The sequence below is a fragment of the Gobius niger genome (assembly GCF_951799975.1).
Source record: "Gobius niger genome assembly, chromosome: 13".
NCBI lineage: Eukaryota > Metazoa > Chordata > Actinopteri > Gobiiformes > Gobiidae > Gobius > Gobius niger.
In genome coordinates, this window is record NC_136864.1 from 5,466,060 (window position 1) to 5,489,311 (window position 23,252).

The following is a 23,252-nucleotide window of genomic DNA, read 5'->3' on the forward strand; positions in this document are numbered from 1 at the left end:
ACACTCTGGATAACTAGGAAATGAGGCTCTATGTCAAAAATACTGAAATATCCCTTTAATGCTCTAGGTTTGGAGCTGGAAGATCTCACAGTGCGCCTCTCGTCAGCGCGTCTACGCTTTAGTCTGCGTTTGGAAACACAAGGTCAAGCCCATAGGCAATAATAAATTAACTGTATTGTTCGGTTTTCTGGTTCTAGGCAAAATTTAACAGTATCCAGCCCTACTCATCAGTACTTTTAAAAGAGCTGTGAATGTACGACCAGCCTCCATGTTTACAATCTACACAGCTCATCAAAACACGTATCAAAATAAGTTGGCATTATCCAGAGAAATACAATCTTCTTTTTGATTGAAACTATATTCATAAGAAAACCAGCTTTAACCAAGAAATGCATTTAAAGACATTTTGCCATAGAAAAGCTAAAGAAGGCCGTGTTATTTCCATGCTACATTTTGAGCATAAAGTCCCAGCATTAAAAACAAAATAACGCACTGAAATTAGTCACTGAATTAAAGCATTTGCTTTGCTACGTAGCGTCTGAACAGAAGTGGTCGTCTTGCGGTCAGAGCGAAGTTGTGTCAGTTCGGCGCAGTGAGGTCATCCAGTGGCAAAGGTTTCAAAAGTTCCCCTTTAGAAAGACAAAGAGGATGTGTCCATTCTGAATCCACAGCTCGTAATAAGTTTGTCTTTAGTCGTGAAATCTTAGTTTAAGAAAATAGAGTGGATGAGTTGACTTTGCCTCCTTGCTCATTGTTAGACTTTTGTAGCACATTTCCATAAAAAGTACAAAACAAATATTAACATTATAAGTCGATGATGTGAAGGCATCCATTTTGAATTTCAAGTCTTGAAAGGAAGGGAACTTGCATAGGCCCAGTATCACAAAAGGTACTTCCTGCTTCTTTTAAAGGGACTTTCTGGACATTTTTCTCCGATGTCTGAGAGAGTTTCCAGTCTTTTGGTAGAAGCTGCTTGTGAAGTGATCATGCATCGAAAAACAGAAGAAAAAAATGACATAAATCCACAATATTAATCTTGATTTGCATATTTATATTCAAGATTATCATTCTGAACGGCAGCCATTTTAACCCCCGTAGACGTTTGGCAGTGAACAACTTCGATCGCTTCCTGCTTCTTCCTCAAAGCCGCCATCTTTAAACCGAGGTCTCCGACTGGAGCCTCATGACGAACTTGTGCGATTTCGGGTCGATGAACTCCTCGCCCAGACGCAGGAAGGGCAGCGGCGTCACCGTGACGACCAGCGAGAAGTCCAGGCGGCGCAGGGCGAACACCAGGCCCTGCCGCAGCGCCGCGGTGACGGGCTCCTCGCTCACCAGAGTCCACTGGCGCCCCCTGTCGCTCTGCTGCTGGTACTGCAGCGTGGGGCCCGAGGCCAGGTACCGCTCCAGGAAGGCCTGAGGAAAACGTGCAGAGAAGAAGTGAGATGTGGAGCAGCACAAACAATGACAGACCCACAACGAACAATCACAACTCAAAGGATGGAAAGAGGCGTCTGCTGTTCATGTCTATGACTTTCTTTTTTCTCATTAGAGTTATGCACACACAATAATGTGATATGTAAATGTGTAGGGTATTATAGGGGGGGGGTATTATGCAAAATCGACTTTTTCAAGCTTTACATCATGTTATTATGTCACTCCCTCATTAAAAACATGCCTGAAGTGTTGCCTTGGCACATTCACGTATTTTTGAGTAATCTGTAAAAACTCTGATGGCGGCCATTTTAGGGATAGGTTTGCCTGAGTCCTCTTAGGAACGCCCCCACCTCCTGGAGACGCCTCCGAGCTTTCGTCACCAGCCGAGTAACCAACCACTGCTCCTCAGCAGAGCCCCCTCCCCACTGATGCCACAGACAGCGTGTGGAGGGGGCGTGTCTGAAAGGATCAGAGGTTCTTAAAGAGACAGAGGCCTATTTCAAGACATTCACTACAGCCATTTTGAGAGAGCAATTTTATACAAGGCAGTTATTTTAATTTACTGCATTTACAGACCAACAGAAGGTTTCGTCATCATTGTAGTGTGATATAGACTGGTGCTATGTGACTGAAAAAAGCATAATACCCCCTCTTTAACTTCTAATCAACACTGCTCTTGGCTGAGGAACGGTATCACAGACAACGGAACTAGGGGGGGTGAGGATAGAATAATTTTTGGAATTTTTGGTATTTTAAATGCAAAATGGTTAAAATTACTCTATCGACACAGACATTTATATGGTTAGTCTGGTGTTATAAGTGATTTGCCTCAGGTGCACTGTGGAGCGGGTCGGATACCGTAGAAATGCGCTAGCCTTGCACTAGCCTAGCGCCACGAAACTCTTCAAATATAAGAACTGCTTGAACTACAAAAAAAATATCTCCAGAAATCAGCAACACTCTGGATAACTAGGAAATGAGGCCCTATGTCAAAAATCCTGAAATATCCCTTTAATGTAAACTATTTCCCCTGGCAGGTGCATCTGTGTCTTAATAGGCCGAAATATACGGTTCTTCATATTCCAGGAGAAACAGAAAAAATAATGGATAATTAACATGTATTGCAAACAAATACAAATAACGGAGTTTATTTTCTGCACATATGTGATGATTTTGATGATGTGCCTAAATAAAGTTTCTTTCATGACATGAAGTATAGAATACAAGCCTCATAATGAAGATATCCTAACACCGCCCTCGCTGTGGAACAGAGTATTTCGTGCTGCTGAGAAGCTTATTGGCTGTAGGCTCTCATCTGTCAAGGACCGGGACACCTCCAGGACCCGGAGGCGTGTGGGTTGGATCACACCTGACCCTTCTCACCCTGGACACGGATTATTCCCTCCCTCCCCTCAGGCAGGAGGCTACGGCCCGTACATGACCTTATATTTTCACAGTTTTAAAGTGTATTATTTATCTCTGCAAAGTTTTATATTAAATGTTTCATGATGAACATTTGCACCAAACAAAATTCCTTAGTTTGTTCACTATTTATGTCATATATTTAACCTCTTACCACCCGCCTAAACCAAATGCCTTCTGTCCTCTTTGGCTATTATATAGGCCTGTGTAACACCTCATTTGAAAGCTAAGACCCACAATACTGATCTTTTTCCTCGTGTTGTTGCTGTGTTGTGTCACCTTTTGTATGTTTTTTCTTTCCATTTTCGTCACTCTTTTGTTGAATTTTTGTCACATTTTTGTTGAATTTTTGTTGAATTTTTGTCACCTTTTTGTTGCATTTACATCCTTGTTTTCTTCTCATTTTTGTGGCTATTTTGTGCTTTTGTCTCAAGAAGCTTTTGATTAGGGTAAAGCCAAACTGGAGAAAATGGGATCCGTTCAGGTGGGAGTTAAGAGGTTAAGGGAATATTGTTTACTACATTGTGTTCCACTGCTTCACTCATTTCTATGTGAGTGTTTGGCGCCACCTTTTGGAAAGAAAGTGATATTTCTGCAAATGCAATTCCCTAGTTTTTTGTAGTATTTTTTCCCATTTAAGGCACCCAGAACATTTTGAAGTAACATCTGATCTCTTTGGTTTTCCCCCAGCTCCTCCAGGTCGGTCATAACCCGAGCGCCTCACCTTTGGCGTCATGTTGTGCGTTATGCAGAACTGCAGGTGTGTGAGGATGCTCTCCATGCTGTGAAAGCCCTGCTGCCGGGTGGTGCGGAGGTACTTCTGCAGAGCGCGGGCCATGGGGGCGAAGATGGCCTGGGCCGCCTCCCGAGGGTCCATGACCTCCCGCGGGTGTTTGGGAGACGACGACGCCTCGTCCTCCTGCAGACGCCGGATGTGAGTGAACGCCTCCTCCACGGCCACCACCAGCCTGAGCAGAAAGGAAGTCAAGCAAAACAGATTATGTATAAAGTTATGGCTGCGTTCAAACATCAACTCAGGGGTTTTGGGAAAATCATAGTTTTTCTGATAATATTTGACCTTATGCCTGAACAAAATGCAACTTTTTGCAACGTAATGCAAGTTTTTCATACAAAAGAAAGCTCAGCATTACATGCATTGGAGAAGTACACATAGACTGCAAATGGAGCAACACATTTAAACATTTTAAGATGAATTAAGATTATTGACCTCACAATAGAGAAATTCACTTGTTACATCAGCTCAAATAGTCTGGAGTCTCCATCTGGACTACACCCGGGGTTAAAGGGGCCTCGGCCATTTCATACCCCATGTATAAAATAGCCCCCCAGGCCAGAATATACCCCCATTTAAAACAGTATCTTAGGGCGATAGAGTGGGTTGTCCTTTAACCGGAAGGTTGGCAGTTCAAATCCATGCTCCTGCAGGTACAGGCTGTTGTTGTGTCCTTGGGCAAGACACTTTGCCTTCGTGTGTGTGTGTGTGTGTGTGTGTGTGTGTGTGTGTGTGTGTGTGTGTACCAAAATAGAGCAAATAAACATCTGTTCAGATTGTGAAAAGCAAGAGGGGTATATTCTGGCCCAGGGGGGTATAATCTAGCCTAGGCTATTTTATACCCCCGGGTATAGTTTGGCCTAGGCCAAAGTATACCCGGGTTTAATATGGGCGGGGGTTAATTTGGCCTGTTACACCGGTAATTATAAATAGAGGCATCTTATGTACAATGAACAAAAACCTTTAACCTCTTAACCCTCACTTTGAACCGAGCACACTTTCTCCAGTTTGGCTTTACTCAAATCTAAAAGCTTCAGGAAAAAAGCGTCCAAGTACTTTCAAATATGTTAATTTTGAAGAGTGTAGGCGTGTACAAGCTGCGGAGGCAACGCATAAGGAGCGGTGGTCGACGGCAGTGCCCCGTCTCCATGATGTGGAGCCAGGCTGATGGTCAGAATCACCTGGCTTAAGTGTTCACCTATTGCACATGTTTTTAGTGGTAGAGGAAACCGGAGGAAACCCAAGCAGACACAGGGAGAACATGCAAACCCTACACAGAAAGACCTCGTAGACCACTGTAGTGGAGCCGCTCTGTCTGACCTGGCCTTGCGTTTGCGGATCCTCCTCTCCACCTCCGCCTCTTCGTAGTAGAACTCGTTGTGGGAGTTGTCTCTCCTCCGAGCGGCCGCAGCGATCATAGCTCTGGACTGACCGGTCGAGTTGTTTGTGGAGTTTTCTGTACAACACAAAACAAATATTAAGCTTTAGAAGTGGCCGTTCAAAGTGAATTAAAACCATTATGACAGAGAATGTCTTACCATCGATGGAGTAAACTTTGAAGCCGGTCATCTTCTTGTTGAGGATGGACTTGGGCAGGTTGTGGGAGGCGGGGTTATAGATGGGGAAGTCGCTGTAGTATCTGTCCAACACCCACACGGCCGCTCTCTGGATACTGAGGCACAGGAGGAAACAGGAAAAGATTTGTACTTTCTACTTTGAAAAGTATTTTCCACAGCAAATACTACAGCACTTTGACTATTCACTATTAGTGATTTTTCACTAACCCCAACCCTGACAAGTACTGAATGATCGTGATATGAACAGTGTAAACCAGGGGTAGGCAACGTCAGGCCCGGGGGCCAAATCCAGCCCTCCACCACAGAACCTCTGGCCCCCAAGATGATTTTGAGAAATATCATTATGCAAATAAGAGATCACATACCTAAAAGAGAAATAGTGTAATATTTTAAAAATATTCTGTCGGAACATCCCACTTGGTCATATATAATGTTAAACAGTGATTATTTCACTGGTGAGGGACCCAAAAGTGGGTCACAAGTCTGTAGGGAACATTTATTCAATATTTTCCATCTGAAATGTATGTAAACACTAACTGTGTCTTTCATTTTATTCGATGTATGACTACATTTTTATTTGGGTCCTCGGCTTGTCATCTGAGGGTAATAGTGGCTCCCAAAGCCCTGCCACTTGGGAACCACTGATGTAAAACATTGGCATTTGCAGAAAATAGTTCTTTAATTTAGGCTACAATGTTGAGGTTCGGCCCTTGGGTGTTTTGGGAATGATGAAAATCGTCCTCCACGACGCAAACTTGCCGACCCTTGATGTAAACGGTGAGTGTTTTCATGATGAAGTAATGCGTCTATGTATTATTATTCTGTATAAATCTGATGAACCTTTGCAGGTATAACATCAACCGGTTCAGGGACTGCGAGTAGAAATTTGCATTTTTGCTATAACCTGGCAAATGACATCTCTTCATTTTAGACTAATGTTGCTAATGTCCCTGATCAAATAAATTAAAAATCAATTAAATATTGCAAGCTGTCCCTGGAGTTTTCCGAAGTTTGAAGCTGCTCTGAGTTTGGCAGAGCTGTGTCCGTGATGAATCGCTCGAGGCGGATTTTAATGAACTTAGATGTTCTCCACTTTAGCATTGCCCGAATAAAAGACTGACCTGAGATGCCCCACGTTGTAGAACTTGCTGGCTCCGTCGCTGCTCCTCACCACTTTGATACAGAAGGCGGGCTGCAGGTGCCTGATCTCCAGCAGGACCAGGGCCAGGTACTGGATGAACAGCAGGGCGTCGACCAGGGAGGCGGCGTACTCCACGATCCCCCTGTAGTCCCTCTCCTTGGGCTCCAAAACCCTCACTCCGTAGAACAGCCAGTAAGACGCCACGAAGAGGAACACCAGCACCATGAGGAGGCAACGGAAAACGAAGAACCTCGGCAGAGTGGCTCGCGGCGGCCGGAGGAACAGCGCCCAGGAGGAGATGAGCAAAACCAGCAGCTTGAACGCGAGGGAGACGTACAGGCCCTCGCACGGCGTCCCGCAGGGGTCCAGTCTGTCCCGCCACAGGACCTGCGGGAGGATGAGGAAGGCCAGCGGGGTGAGCAGCGCGAAGAAGCTGAGGAGTCCGGCCAGAGCGGGCCCCAGGAAGCGCTTGCACTCGAGCGGCGTGGTCTCCTCCAGGTCTTTGGTGACGCGAGTGAGGTCTTCATTGGAGATGCTGTGTTCGGACGTCCCGGTCACGACGGTGGTGGTCTCGCCCCAGTTATCGTCCTGGAAGACGAAGGAAGGAAAGATGAACATCAGAGCAGAGAATCACAAACTTCTTACTGAATGAATACTTGGTCTAAAGATAAAGATTTGTATTTTTTTTTTTTTATACAAGTTTTTTTTTTTTTTTTTCATCTTGCAGTGTTTAACCTGTTGACCCCCGCCTGAACTGAGCACATTTTCTCTAGTTTGGCTTTACCCAAATCTGAAAGCCTCTTGAAAAAAGTGTCAAAATAGCAACAAAAATGATATGAAAACAAGGATGAAAACATAAACAAAGGAGCGACAAAAAAAAGTGCCAAAAAAGTGAGAAAAATGTGATGAAAAAGTGAAAAAAATGTGACGAAAAAAGTGACAAAAATGTGACAAAAAAGTGCCAAAAAAGTGACAAAAATGTGATGAAAAAGTGACAAAAATGTGACAAAAAAGTGACAAAAATGTGATGAAAAAAAAGTGATGAAAAAGTGACAAAAATGTGAGAAAAATGTGAGAAAAACGTGACAAAAATGTGATGAAAAAGTGACAAAAAAGTGAAAAAATTTGTCGAAAAGTGACAAAAATGTGAAAAAAGTGACAAAAAGTGACAAAAAGTGACAAAAATGTAACGAAAAAGTGAGAAAAATGTAACAAAAAAGTGACAAAAAAGTGACAAAAAAGTGAGAAACATTTGATGAAAAAGTGACAAAAATGTGACAAAAAGTGACAAAAATGTGACAAAAATGTGACAAAAATGTGAAAAAATGTGACGAAAAGTGACAAAAAAGTGAAAAAAGTGACAAAAAGTGACAAAAATGTAACAAAAAAGTGAGAAAAATGTGACAAAAAAGTGACAAAAATGTGATGAAAAAGTGAAAAAAATGTGATGAAAAAGTGACAAAAATGTGACAAAAAAGTGAGAAACATTTGACGAAAAAGTGACAAAAATGTAACGAAAAAGTGACAAAAAAGTGACAAAAAAGTGACAAAAATGTGACAAAAAGTTAGCCTGGCTAACACCAGACTAAAATCACAAGTGATATTTAGTCTGGGGACACCAATTCATTTTCTCGTAGGAGAGGTGTGGTTTACGATCGTCCATACTCGTTTATTGGGCGATACGAAAAAAAAAAAAAAGTCTATCATGCGTCTGCACGTAGCCATGGCCAATCGTATCATCGTATGAGATGACGTATGACGTACCCGCTGTAAACTTTTGAGATAAACTATTTAGAACAAGGTCTAAAGCTTGATCGAAAAATACCATCGTGTCTGCTGCTGTCATGTTGGATCCGTAAATAAACTTCTTTTTTTTTTTATCCGTAAATAAACTACAAGCTTCCGTATATGAATAGTGCGTCATCGTCTTGCCGTCCTTCCTCGCTCTGTGATTGGTTCCCAAATCCACCGGAAAATTTGGGCCATGGTCCCCAGGCTGTTGTGCAGTTCGAAATAATTCGAGCGCACACAGCAGCCTGGTGTTAGCCAGGTTAACAAAAAGTGACAAAAATGTGATGAAAAAGTGACAAAAATGTGACAAAAATGTGACAAAAATGTGACAAAAATGTGACAAAAATGTAACGAAAAAGTGAGAAAATGTGAAAAAAATGTGAGAAAAATGTGACAAAAAGTGAGAAACATTTGACGAAAAAGTGAGAGAAATTTGAAAAAAGTGATAAAAATGTGACGAATAAGAAGAAAAAAAAATCTACAAGAATGTGATGAAAAAGTGACAAAAATGCAACAAAAAAGTTACAAAAAAGTGACAAAAACGCAGAGAGATTAGTTTTGTAGGTCTTAGCTTTCAAATGAGGCATTACACTGGCTGTAAAATTTTCGATTTGGTTTAAAGCTGAACTGGTGAAAATGCAGTCGGTTAAGGTGGGGGTTAAGAGGTGAATAAAATGTGGTTTATTAGCGCGTCTGCTTTTTTTTTTTTTAATCTTTATTCCCTGTGAGCCGTCAAAATAAAGCGCTGAGGTCAAGTTCCCAGAAAACAAAGCGGAGTTTGTGGAGACGGCAGCACATTCCTGGGTGAGCTCCGTCTGTGTCCTTGACTTCTCTGAACATAAACATTTAGGTTCCAGCGACGTTGACATTTATGAGCCTCTGTTTACAGTGAACACAATGGTTTGAATGGAGATCATGAAACGGCTCCTGACCCGCTCCTCCCGCGTGGACTCGTCCAGCAGAGGTTCTCCTGGAGTGTGGATGGTCACGGACTTGTCTCCTCGGCTGCTCCCGTCGCGGCTTTTGGAGCGGTGACGGTCCCTGCGATCCCTGAGCGAGACACAGAGACAAATAAGGAAGTTACACATTTGGTAAAAATCCCCAAATCATCTTTATCACGATCCCTTTATCATTACCCTTTGTTGATTCGTAGGCCTGTCACAATAAAGGCAGGAAAATATTGTGATAAACGATAATATTGAAGACCACCCGATGCCACTGAAACTCAACTCAAATAATGGGAGTTACCTTCTTCTAAAAGTACGTATTTCCTTTATAGCACATGAGTTGGAATAAAAAATGTGAATAAAAGTCCTGACGATAATTATTGAGCCTAAAAAATGTAGTTTTTTTCTGTAATATATTGGACTATAAGTGGATATAGTAATTATAGTAATTATCGTGACATTAGAAAATGCAGTGTTGAACTAAAAGCTGAAACAAAATATCCAGTAGTTTCACTTCCTGGTTTTCACGCCTTCCCCCTAAGCCCCTCCCACCACCACTACCACCCTCGCTCCCCTTTGCTGTGCAGCTGTTATGTTCATTAACATGCACTGTCCCTACCAAATAAACCAATAAATAAAGGGTGAGAGGGATATTGTACATCCAATGACCATATTTTCCGGACAATAAGTCGCACTTTTTTTCAAAGTTTGGCAGGGAAGTTAAGGCAAGTTTGTCTTATACTCCGGAGCGACTAATGTGATTTTTTTTTCCTTTTCTTAAATTCCAATATATATTTTCCCATGCCACTAGAGGGCACTGCAGGCTAATCGAGCAGCAGAAAGAAAGTTTGGAGTGAGTGAGAAGCTGAGGTTCCTCTCAGAAGGAAATAAAACAAGCTAATCACAGGCTAAAAGCTAGAGCCACAGCTAGAGGAACAGGTTCGCAAATGAGAGCTTGAAAAACGTGCTGTTGTGAGAGGTTTGTCAACGGTGCAGTGGTATGTTCTTTATGCTTTAGTTACCTGAACTGTTTATGTGACGTTAACATATCACCTATTTAGTTCGCTGTTTAATGTGTCACGTTAGCAAACCGTACGCCTATTCAGCCTGTTGTTTTTTTCTTTATTACACATTTTAATGATGCTAGTGTGACTTATAGTCCGGAAAATACGGTACACAATGGAGATCATTTATTTCATTCAAACTTGGCTGTAAATACTGTTCAAGTGGCGCTAGCCCACAGTTAGCTTTGCCCGTTAGCATGTTAGCTTCTTCTTCGTGATTCTATTAGTGTGCATTGGGGCCAGGGGGAGATGAAAGACCTTCCAATCATCCCATATACACTTGTATTACCCCCACAGGGACGGCGGAAAGGATTTATTAAAGGAATAGGCCACCGTTTTTACATACTAAGATATGTTCTTACCTCACTTTAGACGTGTTAATATATCCCCGTCTGGTCTTTGTCCGTGCGCTCTGTCACGCAAACGGAGCACATACGCAGCCTCTCACACATGTCATATAGCTCCAAAAAAGCTCACGATAGAAGCTACCAAGCTCTTCCACGTGTTCCCTATTTAAATAAAGTTACGTGAAGTGTTTTCATGTGAAGTATATTTACACAGAAATGTAGCATGTCGATTTTATAAGCAAATAAAAAGGGGGACTATATTGTGAGGCGTAATGATACGAGGAGCAAAACGTCCGTGCAGTAACTCCTAAAGACTTCCCCCCGCTCACTTCCGTCAATAACCTTTAGGAGTTACTGCGCGGACGTTTTACTCCTCGTATCATTACGCCTCACAATATAGTCCCCCTTTTTATTTGCTTATAAAATCGACACGCTACATTTCTGTGTAAATATACTTCGCATGAAAACACTTCACGTAACTTTATTTAAATAGGGAACACGTGGAAGAGCTTGGTAGCTTCTATCGTGAGCTTTTTCGGAGCTATGTGACATGTGGGAGAGGCTGCGTATGTGCTCCGTTTGCCTGACAGAGCGCGCGGACATAGACCAGACGGGGATATATTAACTCGACTAAAGTGAGCTAAGAACATATTTTAGTATGTAAAAACGGTGGCCTATTCCTTTAAGGTTAACAAGTTGCTTAGTATTGCTTTTGTTGAATAACAGAATGAATGCACATTTTTCACCTGTTTGTAGCTGTCTTTAAAAAAATATACGTAATGAGAGATGGTCGATATCATTCACTGTAAACATCGTCAACTGCCAATTATGGGGACGTCGCCCAAACCCTAGAGAGAAAAGCATTTCCTGGATAAGCAGGAGCTTATTCAGAGCTACTGTGGCGCTGCAAACAACAGACACTGAAGAAGGTCAAAAGATTACTCAAAGATGCGTGAAAGCCTCGAAGCACAGCCCCAGGTTTGATTTTGCTCAGTGAACCACTTTGTAACAAGGTATAAAGCTCTAAAAGCCACGTCAGCCGGAGAAATCAGGCCACTTGACAAAGAGAAAGAACCCGAAATAAACGCTTGATCTGAGGAAGCCTTTTGGATGAGAGGAGAAAAGCCATGTCCTGCCCTCCCGTCCTCTCACCTGTGCTTCCGTGAGCTCCTTGAGTGCGAGGACTTGTGGGAATATCCCGAGTACTGCGACTCGTTGTCCATGATGAGGGTGGGTTTGGAGCGGGCCGCCCCTGTGCCCCCCCGGAGGTTCCCCCCCTGTCCCGCCGCCTGCACCTTCCGCTCCGAGAGGGTCGAGGAGAGAGACCGAGCGAGCGGCAGCGTGAGCAAGTCCACTTTGCTCCGCAGGGAATCTATCTTGGAGGCTGGAGCGTAGAGGGTGGGGAGATGTGGAGGGGGTCAGGAGGGGGTCAGGAGAGGACGAGAAGAGGACAAGAAGAGGAGAGCTCCAATCTGGAAAAGACAACGAGGAAAGAAACATAAGAAGTAGGATTTGAAGTGTTTAAGATTATCCAGAGCACTCAAACTCTCTGGCCTTCACACACATGGAAATAATTCACAAAACTCAAGCAAACACAAAAGTGAAAAACTGCCTTCACTGAGGGCATTTTTTCCAGCTCAGCTTTACCCAAATCTCAGTGACGCCTCATTCATTCAAAAGCTAAGACCTACATCAAAATGGATTTTTTTCTTTTTCGCATTTTTGTCACATTTTTATCGCTTTTTTGTTGCTCTTTTGTGGCTTTTTCCTCACTTTTTCCCTCACTTCTTTGTGGCTTTTCTGTCGCTCTTTTTTGGCCGTTTTGTCGTATTTTCACTTCGTAACGTTCATTGTGTCTACTTGTGTTCTAGTATCACTTTTTAGGTTCGTTTTGCCAGACTTTTTAACCTTAGTGTCTGGCAAAACGAACCTAAAAAGTGATACTGTTTTTGTCACTTTTTCAGTGCTTTTTTCGTTGCTCTGTTGTTGCGTTTTCATCCTTGTTTCCGTCTCATTTCCGTTGCTATTGTGACACTTTTTCCAAGAAGCTTTTTAGATTTGGGTAAAGCCAAACTGGATAAAATGTGCTCGGTTCAGGTGGGGGTGAAGAGGTTCAAATTTGTTTCTATCGATGAAACACAACCTGAAGTTTCCCTGTGTCCGTCAGCACATTCGAATCCAATCCAGCTAATACAACTATTCCACGTTTTTTGTCCCCACCCTTTTATACTGTTTTAAGCTAATGTTAATCTCTTAACCCCTTCAGTTCAGCTTTACCCAAATCAACAAGGTCACAGCCTACAGGCCAGTGTAACGCCTCACTATAAAGCTAAGATCAGCAAAACTCATTAAACAGATCTTTTTCCTCACGTTATTGTCACTTTTTGACTATTTTTTTTCCATCGCTTTTTTTGTTGTGTCCAATTTTTGCCAGATTTTCATCCCTGTTTGTCACTTTTTTGCGTTTTCCTCACAATTTTGTTGCATTTTTATCCTCCTTTTCGTCGTTATTTTTGATGTATCGCTGTATCGCATCGCAAGCTACTTCAATGTATCATGACAGGCTTAGACACAGGGCTGGACTGGCATAACAAATCGGCCCGGGACTTTTGGGTTAAGACCGGCCCTCTAAAAAAAAAAAGCAGTCATATTCTATAGTCGAGGTGATGAGCAAAACAATAAGCCCTTGGCTTGAACTAAAACAGTATAAGCTACAAATCGAGGACAATAGTTGCTGTTGTTTCTGCCGAATTCAAGCTAACACCTCAGAGACTCAACTCTTTAATCTTGTCATTTACAATTTGATGAAACTTTTGTAAAATTACTTAACAATCTTAAAATGTGCGTTCCGTTAATGAAGTTCCTCTCGCGACTGCAACACAAATAAACTTCTCAAAACCAACCAAATGATCCCACTGTAGATTGAAGTTGAAATGGTAAAACTCACCACGGAGTTAGAGAAGTGTGGAGTGAGAATAGAAGTCCCAAAAAGGCCAAACATTGTAAATCCTTTCAATGGAAACTACAAGATTTACAAACTGCACTGACAACGAGGTTCAAGAGGTTCCAGCATGCACTTCTTTGCAAACATTTGTCTAAAATGTATTAAAAAAAATAGAGGTCTGAGGTTCTGTTGGTCCTGGAGGGATGCAATGTGAGGGGCATGAGTGTTATGTCCCAGAGGCCCATTGCTCATTATACGAGATTATCTGGGAACCATGACTCAAGAAAGCGCCACTAGAGGGGTATAAAATGCGTCACATCCCTCTAGTGCAGGAGTTGTGTAATTGCATCCAAGTAATGATAGAGATTCTGAAGGCTCTTCCAGATAGTTGTGGGCCGGCGAAAAGTATTACGGGCCATTATCTCGATCTTACTGGCCCAACCGGCCCAAAAGTACGTCGGCCCATCGGGAAAACTCCCGAATCTCCCGATGGCCGGTCCAGCCCTGCTTAGACACAACACAGTTCTTTGCATCTGAATCAATATCAAGCTCTTACAGACTTCTAGATTACACAAAGAGGCGTCTGTGCCACTTTAGAGACTCACACCGCGGTTTAAAGATGGCGATGAGGAGATTTTAGCGATGCGTTGCGCCTCTCTTCTCCTCGCACATCGACTTCCCCTCTGTGCCAGGCCTCATCATCTCCCCCTCCTCCCCCAGCCCCCGAGATAATGGCGGCCATATTGGATTACTGTGTTTTCTCTAAACTTGTTTGGCCTCTCGTCTGCTCCCGTCCCGTCTCACGTTCCCCCCTCCGCGCCGCTGCCGTCTCCGGGGAAACGGGGGGCAGCGTCCAATGGGATGCGCCGCCTTCAGCGTGGGATCAGAGCGGCGAGGCGGCTGTGACGGATGTGTTACTGTCAGACGCTGCTGAGGCGATAAAGAGAGGGGAGGAGCCCGGGGCCTTTCACTGAACTCGGGCTGAAACGCAGAGGGACGACCGGGGCTCAATGAGCGACGTCATCCGCGGAAAAAAACACAAACGATCAGAGGCGGGACCGGAGACCTGGGTTAGGAACTGGCAGGTCAGGGAGTCACTGAGTCGCCTTACTACTTTACACACTACGTAACATACCACTCAATAGAATAAAATACACTGTGTTCCAAAGTATTACGCAAATTGTATTTCAGTGTCAAAAAGGTAAAAAAAAAAAATACAACTTTTTTCAATGAAACTCATGGATATGGACATGGGTTTTGTGTCTCAGGGCTCTTTGAATCACTGACATCAATCTCAGACACCTTTGATGATTAGTTTTCAGGTTAAGCCCAGTTATGAGAAAAACTACTGAAAAAGGACTTTTCCCATTATAAAGCAGACCAACATTTTTAAGCAATATGGGAAAGAAAAAGGATCTCTCTGCTGATGAAAAGTGTGAAATAGTTGAATGCCTTGGACTAGGAATGAAAACCTTCGATATCTCACGAAAGATTAAGCTTAATCATCGTTCTGTTAAGAGATTTGTGGTGGATTCAGACACACACGGGTTTGTGCAGATAAAGGCACAATACATCAGATTAAGAGAACAGCTGCTACAAAGCAGCAAACAGGTATTTGAAGCTGCTGGTGCCTCTGGAGTCTCCCGAACATCAGGGTGTAGGACCCTCCAGAGGCTGCAGTTGTGCATAAACCTTCTATCCGGCCTCCCCTAAACTGTTAATTGACGCTGATGAACAGAAGCGGCTGCAACGGGCTCAGAAATACATGAGGACTCATTTTCAAACAGTCTTGTTCACTGATGAGGCCGTGTAACCCTGGATGGTCAGATCAATGGAGTAGTTGGTGAATGGCCACAATGTCCTAACAAGGCTGTGACGTCAGTAAGGAGGTGGCGGAGTCATGTTTTGGGCCAGAGTCATGGGGAGAGAGCTGGTCGGCCCCATTAGGCCCTTTTAGGCTCCCTGAAGGTGTGAAAATGACCTTTGAAAAATATGTGGAGTTTCTGACTGACCACTGTCTTCTATGGTACAGAACGAAGAGCCGTGCTTTCCCGAACAAAATCCTCTTCATGCATGACAACGCACCATGTCCTGCTGTAAAGAAAACCTCTGCATCACTGGCTGCTATGGGCATAAAAGGAGAGAAACTCATGATGTGGACCCCCTCCTCCCCTGACTTCAACCCTATTGAGAACCTTTGGAGCCTCAACAAGAAAAAACAGCTATGAGGGTGGGAGGCAGTTTTCATCCAAACAGCAGCTCTGGGAGGCGATTCTAACATCCTGCAAACAAATCCAAGCAGAAACTGTCCAAAAACTCACAAGTTTAATGGATTTAAGAATTTTAAAGCTGCTCAAAGAAGATCCTATGGTAAAATATAACTTCACCCGTTAAGTGTTTATGATTGAAATAGCTTTTTATTTCAGTAAGTATGACCTCCTAGTGCTGCAAATTAATTACAAGCTTTAAAATGTACTGAAACCCTGAGTTGCATAATAATTTGAACAGTAGATTTTGAGTTTTTTACTGTATTGCACTAAACTACATAGCAGATGTTGATTTCTGCATAACACAAGAGCGGAGCAGCAACAAAACATCTCTTTGTCTCAAGTTGGCTGTGAAATCACTTTGTAAACTCGATGGTCTTGTGACATAAAATCCACCATAAACTTATCCACGGCTCCATTTACTCAGCGCTGAAAGACGTAAATCAAGGTAATGGAAGCAAAGTTTGTTCGATAACGTTGCTTGAAGCCTGTGGTTGGCACGAGGAGGTTTGCATTAAGCCTCTGCAGATGATGTCGGAGGGAAAGGCTTTTGAGAACCTCACTCTGACTAACAACCACAGAGCGATGCATCATCCTGAAGCAACGCTAATGGCTCAAATATGACACAGAGACTGGCATTTCTGCTCCTCGGGGCTGTGTGGAGGATCGAGAGCTTAAACTATAGCTACAAGCGTCGAAAGTCTGCGCAGTGAAGGCAATTATGAAGTAGAAATGATTGGAGTGACTTAGGTGAAGGTGTAGTCAGGGTTTTTTGGTCAAATTAAGACTGTTAATGTCAATAAAATGGATTTTATTATATTTTCTTATTAGATACAGTATATAGTGGGTTTGTGACTTTAGATATATTGTTTTTTGGCGTTGATACAGCATTAAAAAACACAAATAATGTTTGGTCTTACAAGTTGAGCACTTCCTGGATTACCACCTGATGACATCATGCAGTGGGATGTAGTGTTTTGAACTCTTGAACTTAATCATGATCTGCTAAACTAATAGACAAATCACATACAGTCTAAACTTCAGGGTCATACGAAAAGGATTTGTTAAGATAAACAGGTTATTTTAGTTTGGCTTTAATGTGCAAAATCAACCACCTGGTTATAATATACTGTATATTATTTTTTGTGTCGATAGAATATTTTTTGGGAATAAAACTGACCTTTATGGAGGGCCATGTTTGCCAAAACAATAAATATATAGAGAAATAAATACATAAATACATTTTAAAAAGATAAAATTTGCAAAGAAATGCATGCGATTATGAGAATAAGTGCATGTATTTCTGTATTTATATATTTATTTAATAAATAAATATAGAAATAAATATAGAAATAATATTTATATATTTATTTCTTTATTTCTTTATTTTTGTATTTATTTATATATTTATTTCTGCATTTCCTTATTTATTTATTTCTGCATTTCCTTATTTATTTATTTATGCATTTATTTATTTATTTCTCTATTTATTTATTTCTGTATTTATTTCTATTTATTTATTTTATTTTTTGTGTCGATAGAACCATTTCAGAATCATTTTGCTTTCACTTCACACTTCAGTTGTCGGTTACTTGTGTGTGAACGTTCAGTAAAAAAATCAAAATAAAATCTTTATGTTTAGGGTTGTAAACATGACAAAATGTGCAAAGGTTCAAGGTGTATGAATACTAACGAGAGGCACTGTATATGTCTGTCGATAGAATCATTTTTGGGAATATAACTGACCTGCATCACATGAATGATCGCATTTTGAGGGACTATTTTCTAGCAGATCACTCAAAATGGTTAAAATTATTCTATCGACACAAACATTTATATGGTTAGTCTGGTGTTATAAGTGATTTGCCTCAGGTGCACTGTGGAGCGGGTCACACTGTTTTTAATGCAGGCTAGCTGATACCAGAGAAATGCGCTAGCCTTGTATTAGCCTAGCGCCACGAAACTCTTCAAACAGAAAAACTGCTTGAATTACAAAAAAGATATTTCCAGGAATCAGCAACACTCTGGATAACTAGGAAATGAGGCCCTATGTCAAAAATCCTGAAATATCCCTTTAAGACTTGTGTTGACAAAATTGAATAAAAACTACTTGAAATAGTTTGGTCAAATATTGTTATTGCACCTTTTGGGACAATGTCGGATATTTCGTGCTGTATTAGCCAATCACCCGCACACATTTGGCAAAACAACAAGCTCCAGCCCGAGGTACAAAGTTCTTTCTCTTGTGACAAAATGTTAAAATGATCCATAAAACATTAGCCACAACCTTCACTCGCTCCGGTCACTTTCAACAATAACACGGCCTTAAACCTCGACATTTCCAGACCTTTTAAACGGAGCTTAGGAAGCGCCGCGTAACTCTAGTCCTGAACCTAAACAAAGTGCACTTTTTCAGCAGAAAGAGCCGAGTTCTTGGTTTCTGGAACTGGATACGACCCGTCAGTCATCGGGAAACAAAACCAGACGCCGTGTATGAAGACAATGGGTTTGTGGGTGAAGCTCCGGTTAAAAATATGCAAAAAAAAAGACAAGTCCTGTATTGTTTATGATTCATGCAGGCGCTTGGATGTCTTGATGAAGGAAGAACGACAAAATAAAACACGTCATGATGTGATTACCGAAAGGAAACATTATAAAAAAGCGACAAACTCACAAAGTATAGTCACTTCAAGATTTAAAGCAGTACTAAGTGACTTGTTTACCATTATAAATCCTTTTCGTAGTCCCTTTAGGGTTAATACAAGTGTTAATGGGATGATTGATGATGATGATGATTTGAGGGTCTTTCATCTCCCCCTGGTGTCTCTGGCCAGAATCCTACAATTGCAACTTGACTGCCACCGGGTCGGAGTCACCAATACACACTAATGGAATCACAAAGAAGAAGCTAACAGGCTAACGGGCAAAGCTAACTGCGGGCTAGCGCCACTTAAACAGTATTTACAGCCAAGTTTGAGTGAAAAAAAATATCTCCATTGTGTAATTGGATGTTCAATATCCCTCTGTCCCTTTGTCTTTTCTGTCAGTGTAGTATATACTCTCACGGACGATTAATAAGTAATTAATTAATTAGCAATCAATAAGCAACATGCTACGACACCGGCAGTTGCGCTTATGGCCTCTAGGGGCATGAGTTACTTAGTACTGCTTTAAAGTTGCAGTGTTTAGTGGTAGAAAATGGCCACACTGACATGGATTTTTTCGATAGACAATTATTATTATTATTTTTTGCAATTTTGATTAGATTTATATATATTTTTGCTCTGCTCACACACTGCTGAGACGATTCAATGCGAACCGACACATTCAAGAATCACATGCTTTTCAGCGCACGTTTGTAGAGACCTTAACTATAAATTCTTTTCCAAGAAAAAAGTCAGGAAAAAAAACAGCTAATTCTGTTGTATGCAACTATGCGATGGATTTGCAGTTTTTGCGACTGCGTAAGTTGCACTTTGATATTGATCATTCCAAGTCCATAATTTAAAATGTGTTGATCAGAACCATACTACAAGATTACAAGCGTCTCTACCATAGAAATCATAGAAATGCCTTTAGCGATCTGACTGTCTGTTCCTACAAAACAAATGTAACAAATTTTGCCGAATCCCGGACCCGTTTAAACGTTCAAATGTGCACTTATGAAAGAACTGGTTCAGAGCTATAGGTATTTCTGTGATTTCTATGGTGGTTTTCTCTATGGTGCAGACAAATGAAGCCAGGCACAATACCAACATATGGGGAGGTAGCCTATGTTTTGTCCGTTTCATAGAATTTACTCACTAACAAATTATAAGATCCACTGGATGTGAATCTGTCCGAACAAAAAGCAGAAACTTGACTCTATTTGAGTTAGCATTTAGCTCAGAGGACACTTTTATATGCTAATTTGCATTTAACCTCTTAACTCCCGCCTGAACCGAGAGGATCTTTTTCCTCAGGTCATCAGATTTTTTATTTCCATCATTTTTTTCGTTGGGTATTCAACTCATTTTTGTAACTTTTTTGTATTTTTTGGTCATTTTTTTGGTCATGTTTTGTCACATTTTTGTCATTTTTTGATCAATTTTGTATCAAATTTTTGAATCATTTTTTTTGTCATTTTTTGTCAATTTTTTGTCAATTTTTTGTCAATTTTTTGTCATTTTTTGGTCAACTTTTTGTCCTTTTTTTGGTCATTTTTTGTCACTTTTTTGTCATTTTTTTAATCAAATTTTTGTCATTTTTTATAACATTTTTTTTTTATTTTTTGGTCACATTTTTGTCATTTTTTCGTCAATTTTTTGTCAATTTCTTGTGAAATCTTTGCCACTTTTTCATCAATTTTTCGTCAAATTTTTCTCACTTTTTTGTCACATTTCCATAATTGTTTTCATCTCAGTTTTGTTGCTATTTTCACAGCTTTTTTCCAGAAGCTTTTGGACTGGGGTAAAGCCAAACTGGAGAAAATGTGCTCAGTTCAGGTGGGAGCTAAGGGGTTAAACTAAAATCTACAAAGCTCTGTTCATTCATTAATGATTTCTAACGAGGCTTTGACTTCACCGTTATGTGGTCAAGGGTTGACAACAGCTGAAAACATCTGGATCGCCCACAATTCATGACATTTGATGCTAATGCTAACGGCTATAGGAAAAACACATGGAGCAGGACTAGCCAACTTGCTAAGTGTTCGCTTACGTTAGGTTTGAACACCGTTTCTTCTTTTTACTTCTATGGTCTTCACTATAAATAGGAAGAAAACAAAATATCAAGACCAAAACAAGGCACGGAGCGAAATCAGGACAACTTTTTCACATTTACTTTTGCTTAGACTGTCAGTAAAAAGGTTGTGTCAAACATATTCATTACTTCACATGTTTTCTGTGCCTCTGGCTTCCCTCTCCGCCTCCCATATGTTCGCTCACTCTTACACCTGTCCCGGCATCAACCCTTTTCCAAACAAAACCCGATCTGAGGCGTGGTCCGGATTAGGTTTCTCTATTCAACCGACGCGCCTACATGTTTAAATATAGTAAATAACACATTTCCTTCTCGCTCTTTGCTTCTTCAATCGACCCAACGTGAGCAAAAAACGATCTCGTCTCTTAAAACGGTCGTTAGAATTTCCTTGAGATCCGCTTCTTCTGTGAGCAGTGACTGGAGCTGACCCCATTGAGCGCTTTGTGATGGAGGCTTTTGTCATTCGAACAGTGGTGTCGCTCCACGGGTTATTTTTGCAACTCTGACCCTTTATCTATTGTGAAGGACGGAGAGAGACACCGCGGGCTCCTTCGAAATAAAAGTCTAAAATAAGAAGGCTCATGTTGTAGCTTTGAGAATAGAGAAGGAGAGAAGAGTCTGCTGTAATTGCACAAATCCCAGATATTTGCATAAATCGTGAGTAAAGTGATCTGCAATTTCACTGTTTAATCATTTTTAGTTTAGACATGCGGGTACACCTAGTTTAACCTCTTACCTTCCGCCTTATATATATCATAGTCAAGACATACAAAACAGATCCTTTTCCTCACATTTCTGTCTCATTGTTGTCACTTTTTCACATTCTTTTTCATCTCATATTTGCCAGAGTTTGTCACATTTTATTTATATTTTTGTCACATTTTTATTATTTTTGTCACATTTTTTTGTCACATTTTTATTATTTTTTGTCAATTTTTAATAATTTTTTGTCACATTTTTGTTTGTTTTTTTGTCACATTTTTGTCGCTTCTTTTCTTTTTTTTTCTTTTTTTTTTACACTTTTTCAAGTAAGCTTTTACATTTGGGTAAAACCAAACTGGAGAGAAAGTGCTCTGTTCAGGTGGAAGGTAAGAGGTTAAACGTGAATTAGTTTAGGTCTATTGTAAACCCTTTCTAGACCTGCTTTGGTCCTGATTTTATATTGATCTAGGCCTGGTGGTCTTGGAAGTATCACAAAAAATAGCTCAAAATTAGCTGACATCTTATCACAGGAAGCCACAATATATCGCAAAATTAACTCAGCCTTAAAAATATATGTATAGAACTTATATATTGTCAAAAGTTCAGTTCTAGTTCTAATTTTGTAACACTTCACATAACCATATTTAAATAGGGAAAACGTGGTAGCTTCTGTCTTCACCTCGTTTGGAGCTATAGAGGAGGAGAGGCTAAATGCTAACGCCGTCTGTGCTGTGTTTACATGACTGAGGGCACGGGTGATTCAAAAAAATTCAACAAAAATGTGACAAAAATTCAACAAAAATGTGACAAAAGTGAAAAAGAAAAGAAAAGAAAAAAAAACCAAAAAGGTGACACAGCAACAGCGCGAGGAAAAAGATCAGTTTTGTGGTTCTTAGCTTTCAAATGAGGTGTTACACAGACCTATATAACAGCCAAAGAGGACAGAATGCATTTGGTTTAGGCAGGTGGTAAGAGGTTAAACAACTTAAAGCTTTGGTACAACATCACAGCTCAACAACACTGCACTTCTGACAAATCTCTTAAGTTTTGGTTTCCAGACTCTCCAAAGTGAAACACTCAACCTTAGTGCCATAGATCTGCGCAGATTTCAAACACCCGGTTTCTCTTCAAAGGTTCAGAGACGTTTATCTGTCATCGGCCTCTCCGTCTCTGCAGCAGCTGCTCTCCACCAAACTGCACTCACCGACTGAAACAACTGTCAAAACACCTCTCGACGGGACGCTGCGCTGACGGGACGGGGGTAAACGGGACATGGGGCCACACACGTCAGAGGGAGAGTCTGTCTGAAGCATCCACAACATGGAGGCCTGACCTGGCTGCTACACTGTTTACGAAAGTCTTTTCCAACAGCACTGGGGCTCGAGTCCAGGAACTTGCAGCAAACTTTTGGGACGCCAGGATTTGTTCACAGTGTAGGGGCAGGCTGAGGGTTCCCGGGTCATCCAACACAGAAAATTTGGAAATTCAAACACTATTTCCTGCATTTTGAGGGCCAAATTTTCTGAAGATGTTTTTTTTTATTTGAAATCAGGTATTATTATAAGGATGTCGATTAAAAAAGGAAAAGATAATAGAAAATTCCCTCTACATTGGTTGAAACACAGCATAGTGCAGGGGTAGGCAAGTTTGCTCGGTGCAGGGCCTATTTTTCCCCCATTATCAAAAGACCAAGGGCCGGTCCCTCCAATTGAAGCAATTGAAGTAAAGCATCACTTTCTACATGTGCCAGTGTTGTGCATCATACACACTGTAAAAATGTCCATCTTAAATTAGATAAATTACTTTAAATTTGAGTCGGTTTGAACTAATCTAAGATCAGATAAAAACGCTAATGCCAATGGAATAGAATAGAAATCAGGCAAATTAACATTTACTGTAAAAAATATTTATTATTCACTTGAAATTATACAAAATAATCTGAATTAAGAGAAAACTTGTGCTTGTTCCATTGGCAAAAATAGGTTTTATCTGCTCTAAGGCCAGACTAAATCCACTCCAACTCCAAACTTTAGATCTTAATTCAAGTAGATTTAAGTCATTTCAACCTATAGATGAGTAT

General features: G+C 41.0%; 2 protein-coding genes across 2 annotated transcripts in view; both read right to left on the reverse strand.

Annotated features, from left to right (window-relative positions):
- copa (COPI coat complex subunit alpha) overlaps window positions 1-23,252 on the reverse strand; it is a 198,761-nt gene that overhangs the window by 110,460 nt on the left and 65,049 nt on the right. The window lies entirely within an intron of this gene.
- LOC306973036 (vang-like protein 2) lies at window positions 701-11,936 on the reverse strand. Its single transcript, XM_079569835.1, has 7 exons — window positions 11,672-11,936; window positions 9,094-9,211; window positions 6,351-6,958; window positions 5,191-5,324; window positions 4,973-5,108; window positions 3,584-3,827; window positions 701-1,416 (listed from the first exon to the last, which is right to left on the reverse strand). Exons 1-7 carry the CDS (start codon window positions 11,740-11,742, stop codon window positions 1,156-1,158), a joined length of 1,572 nt encoding a protein of 523 aa, XP_079425961.1. The 5' UTR covers window positions 11,743-11,936; the 3' UTR covers window positions 701-1,155.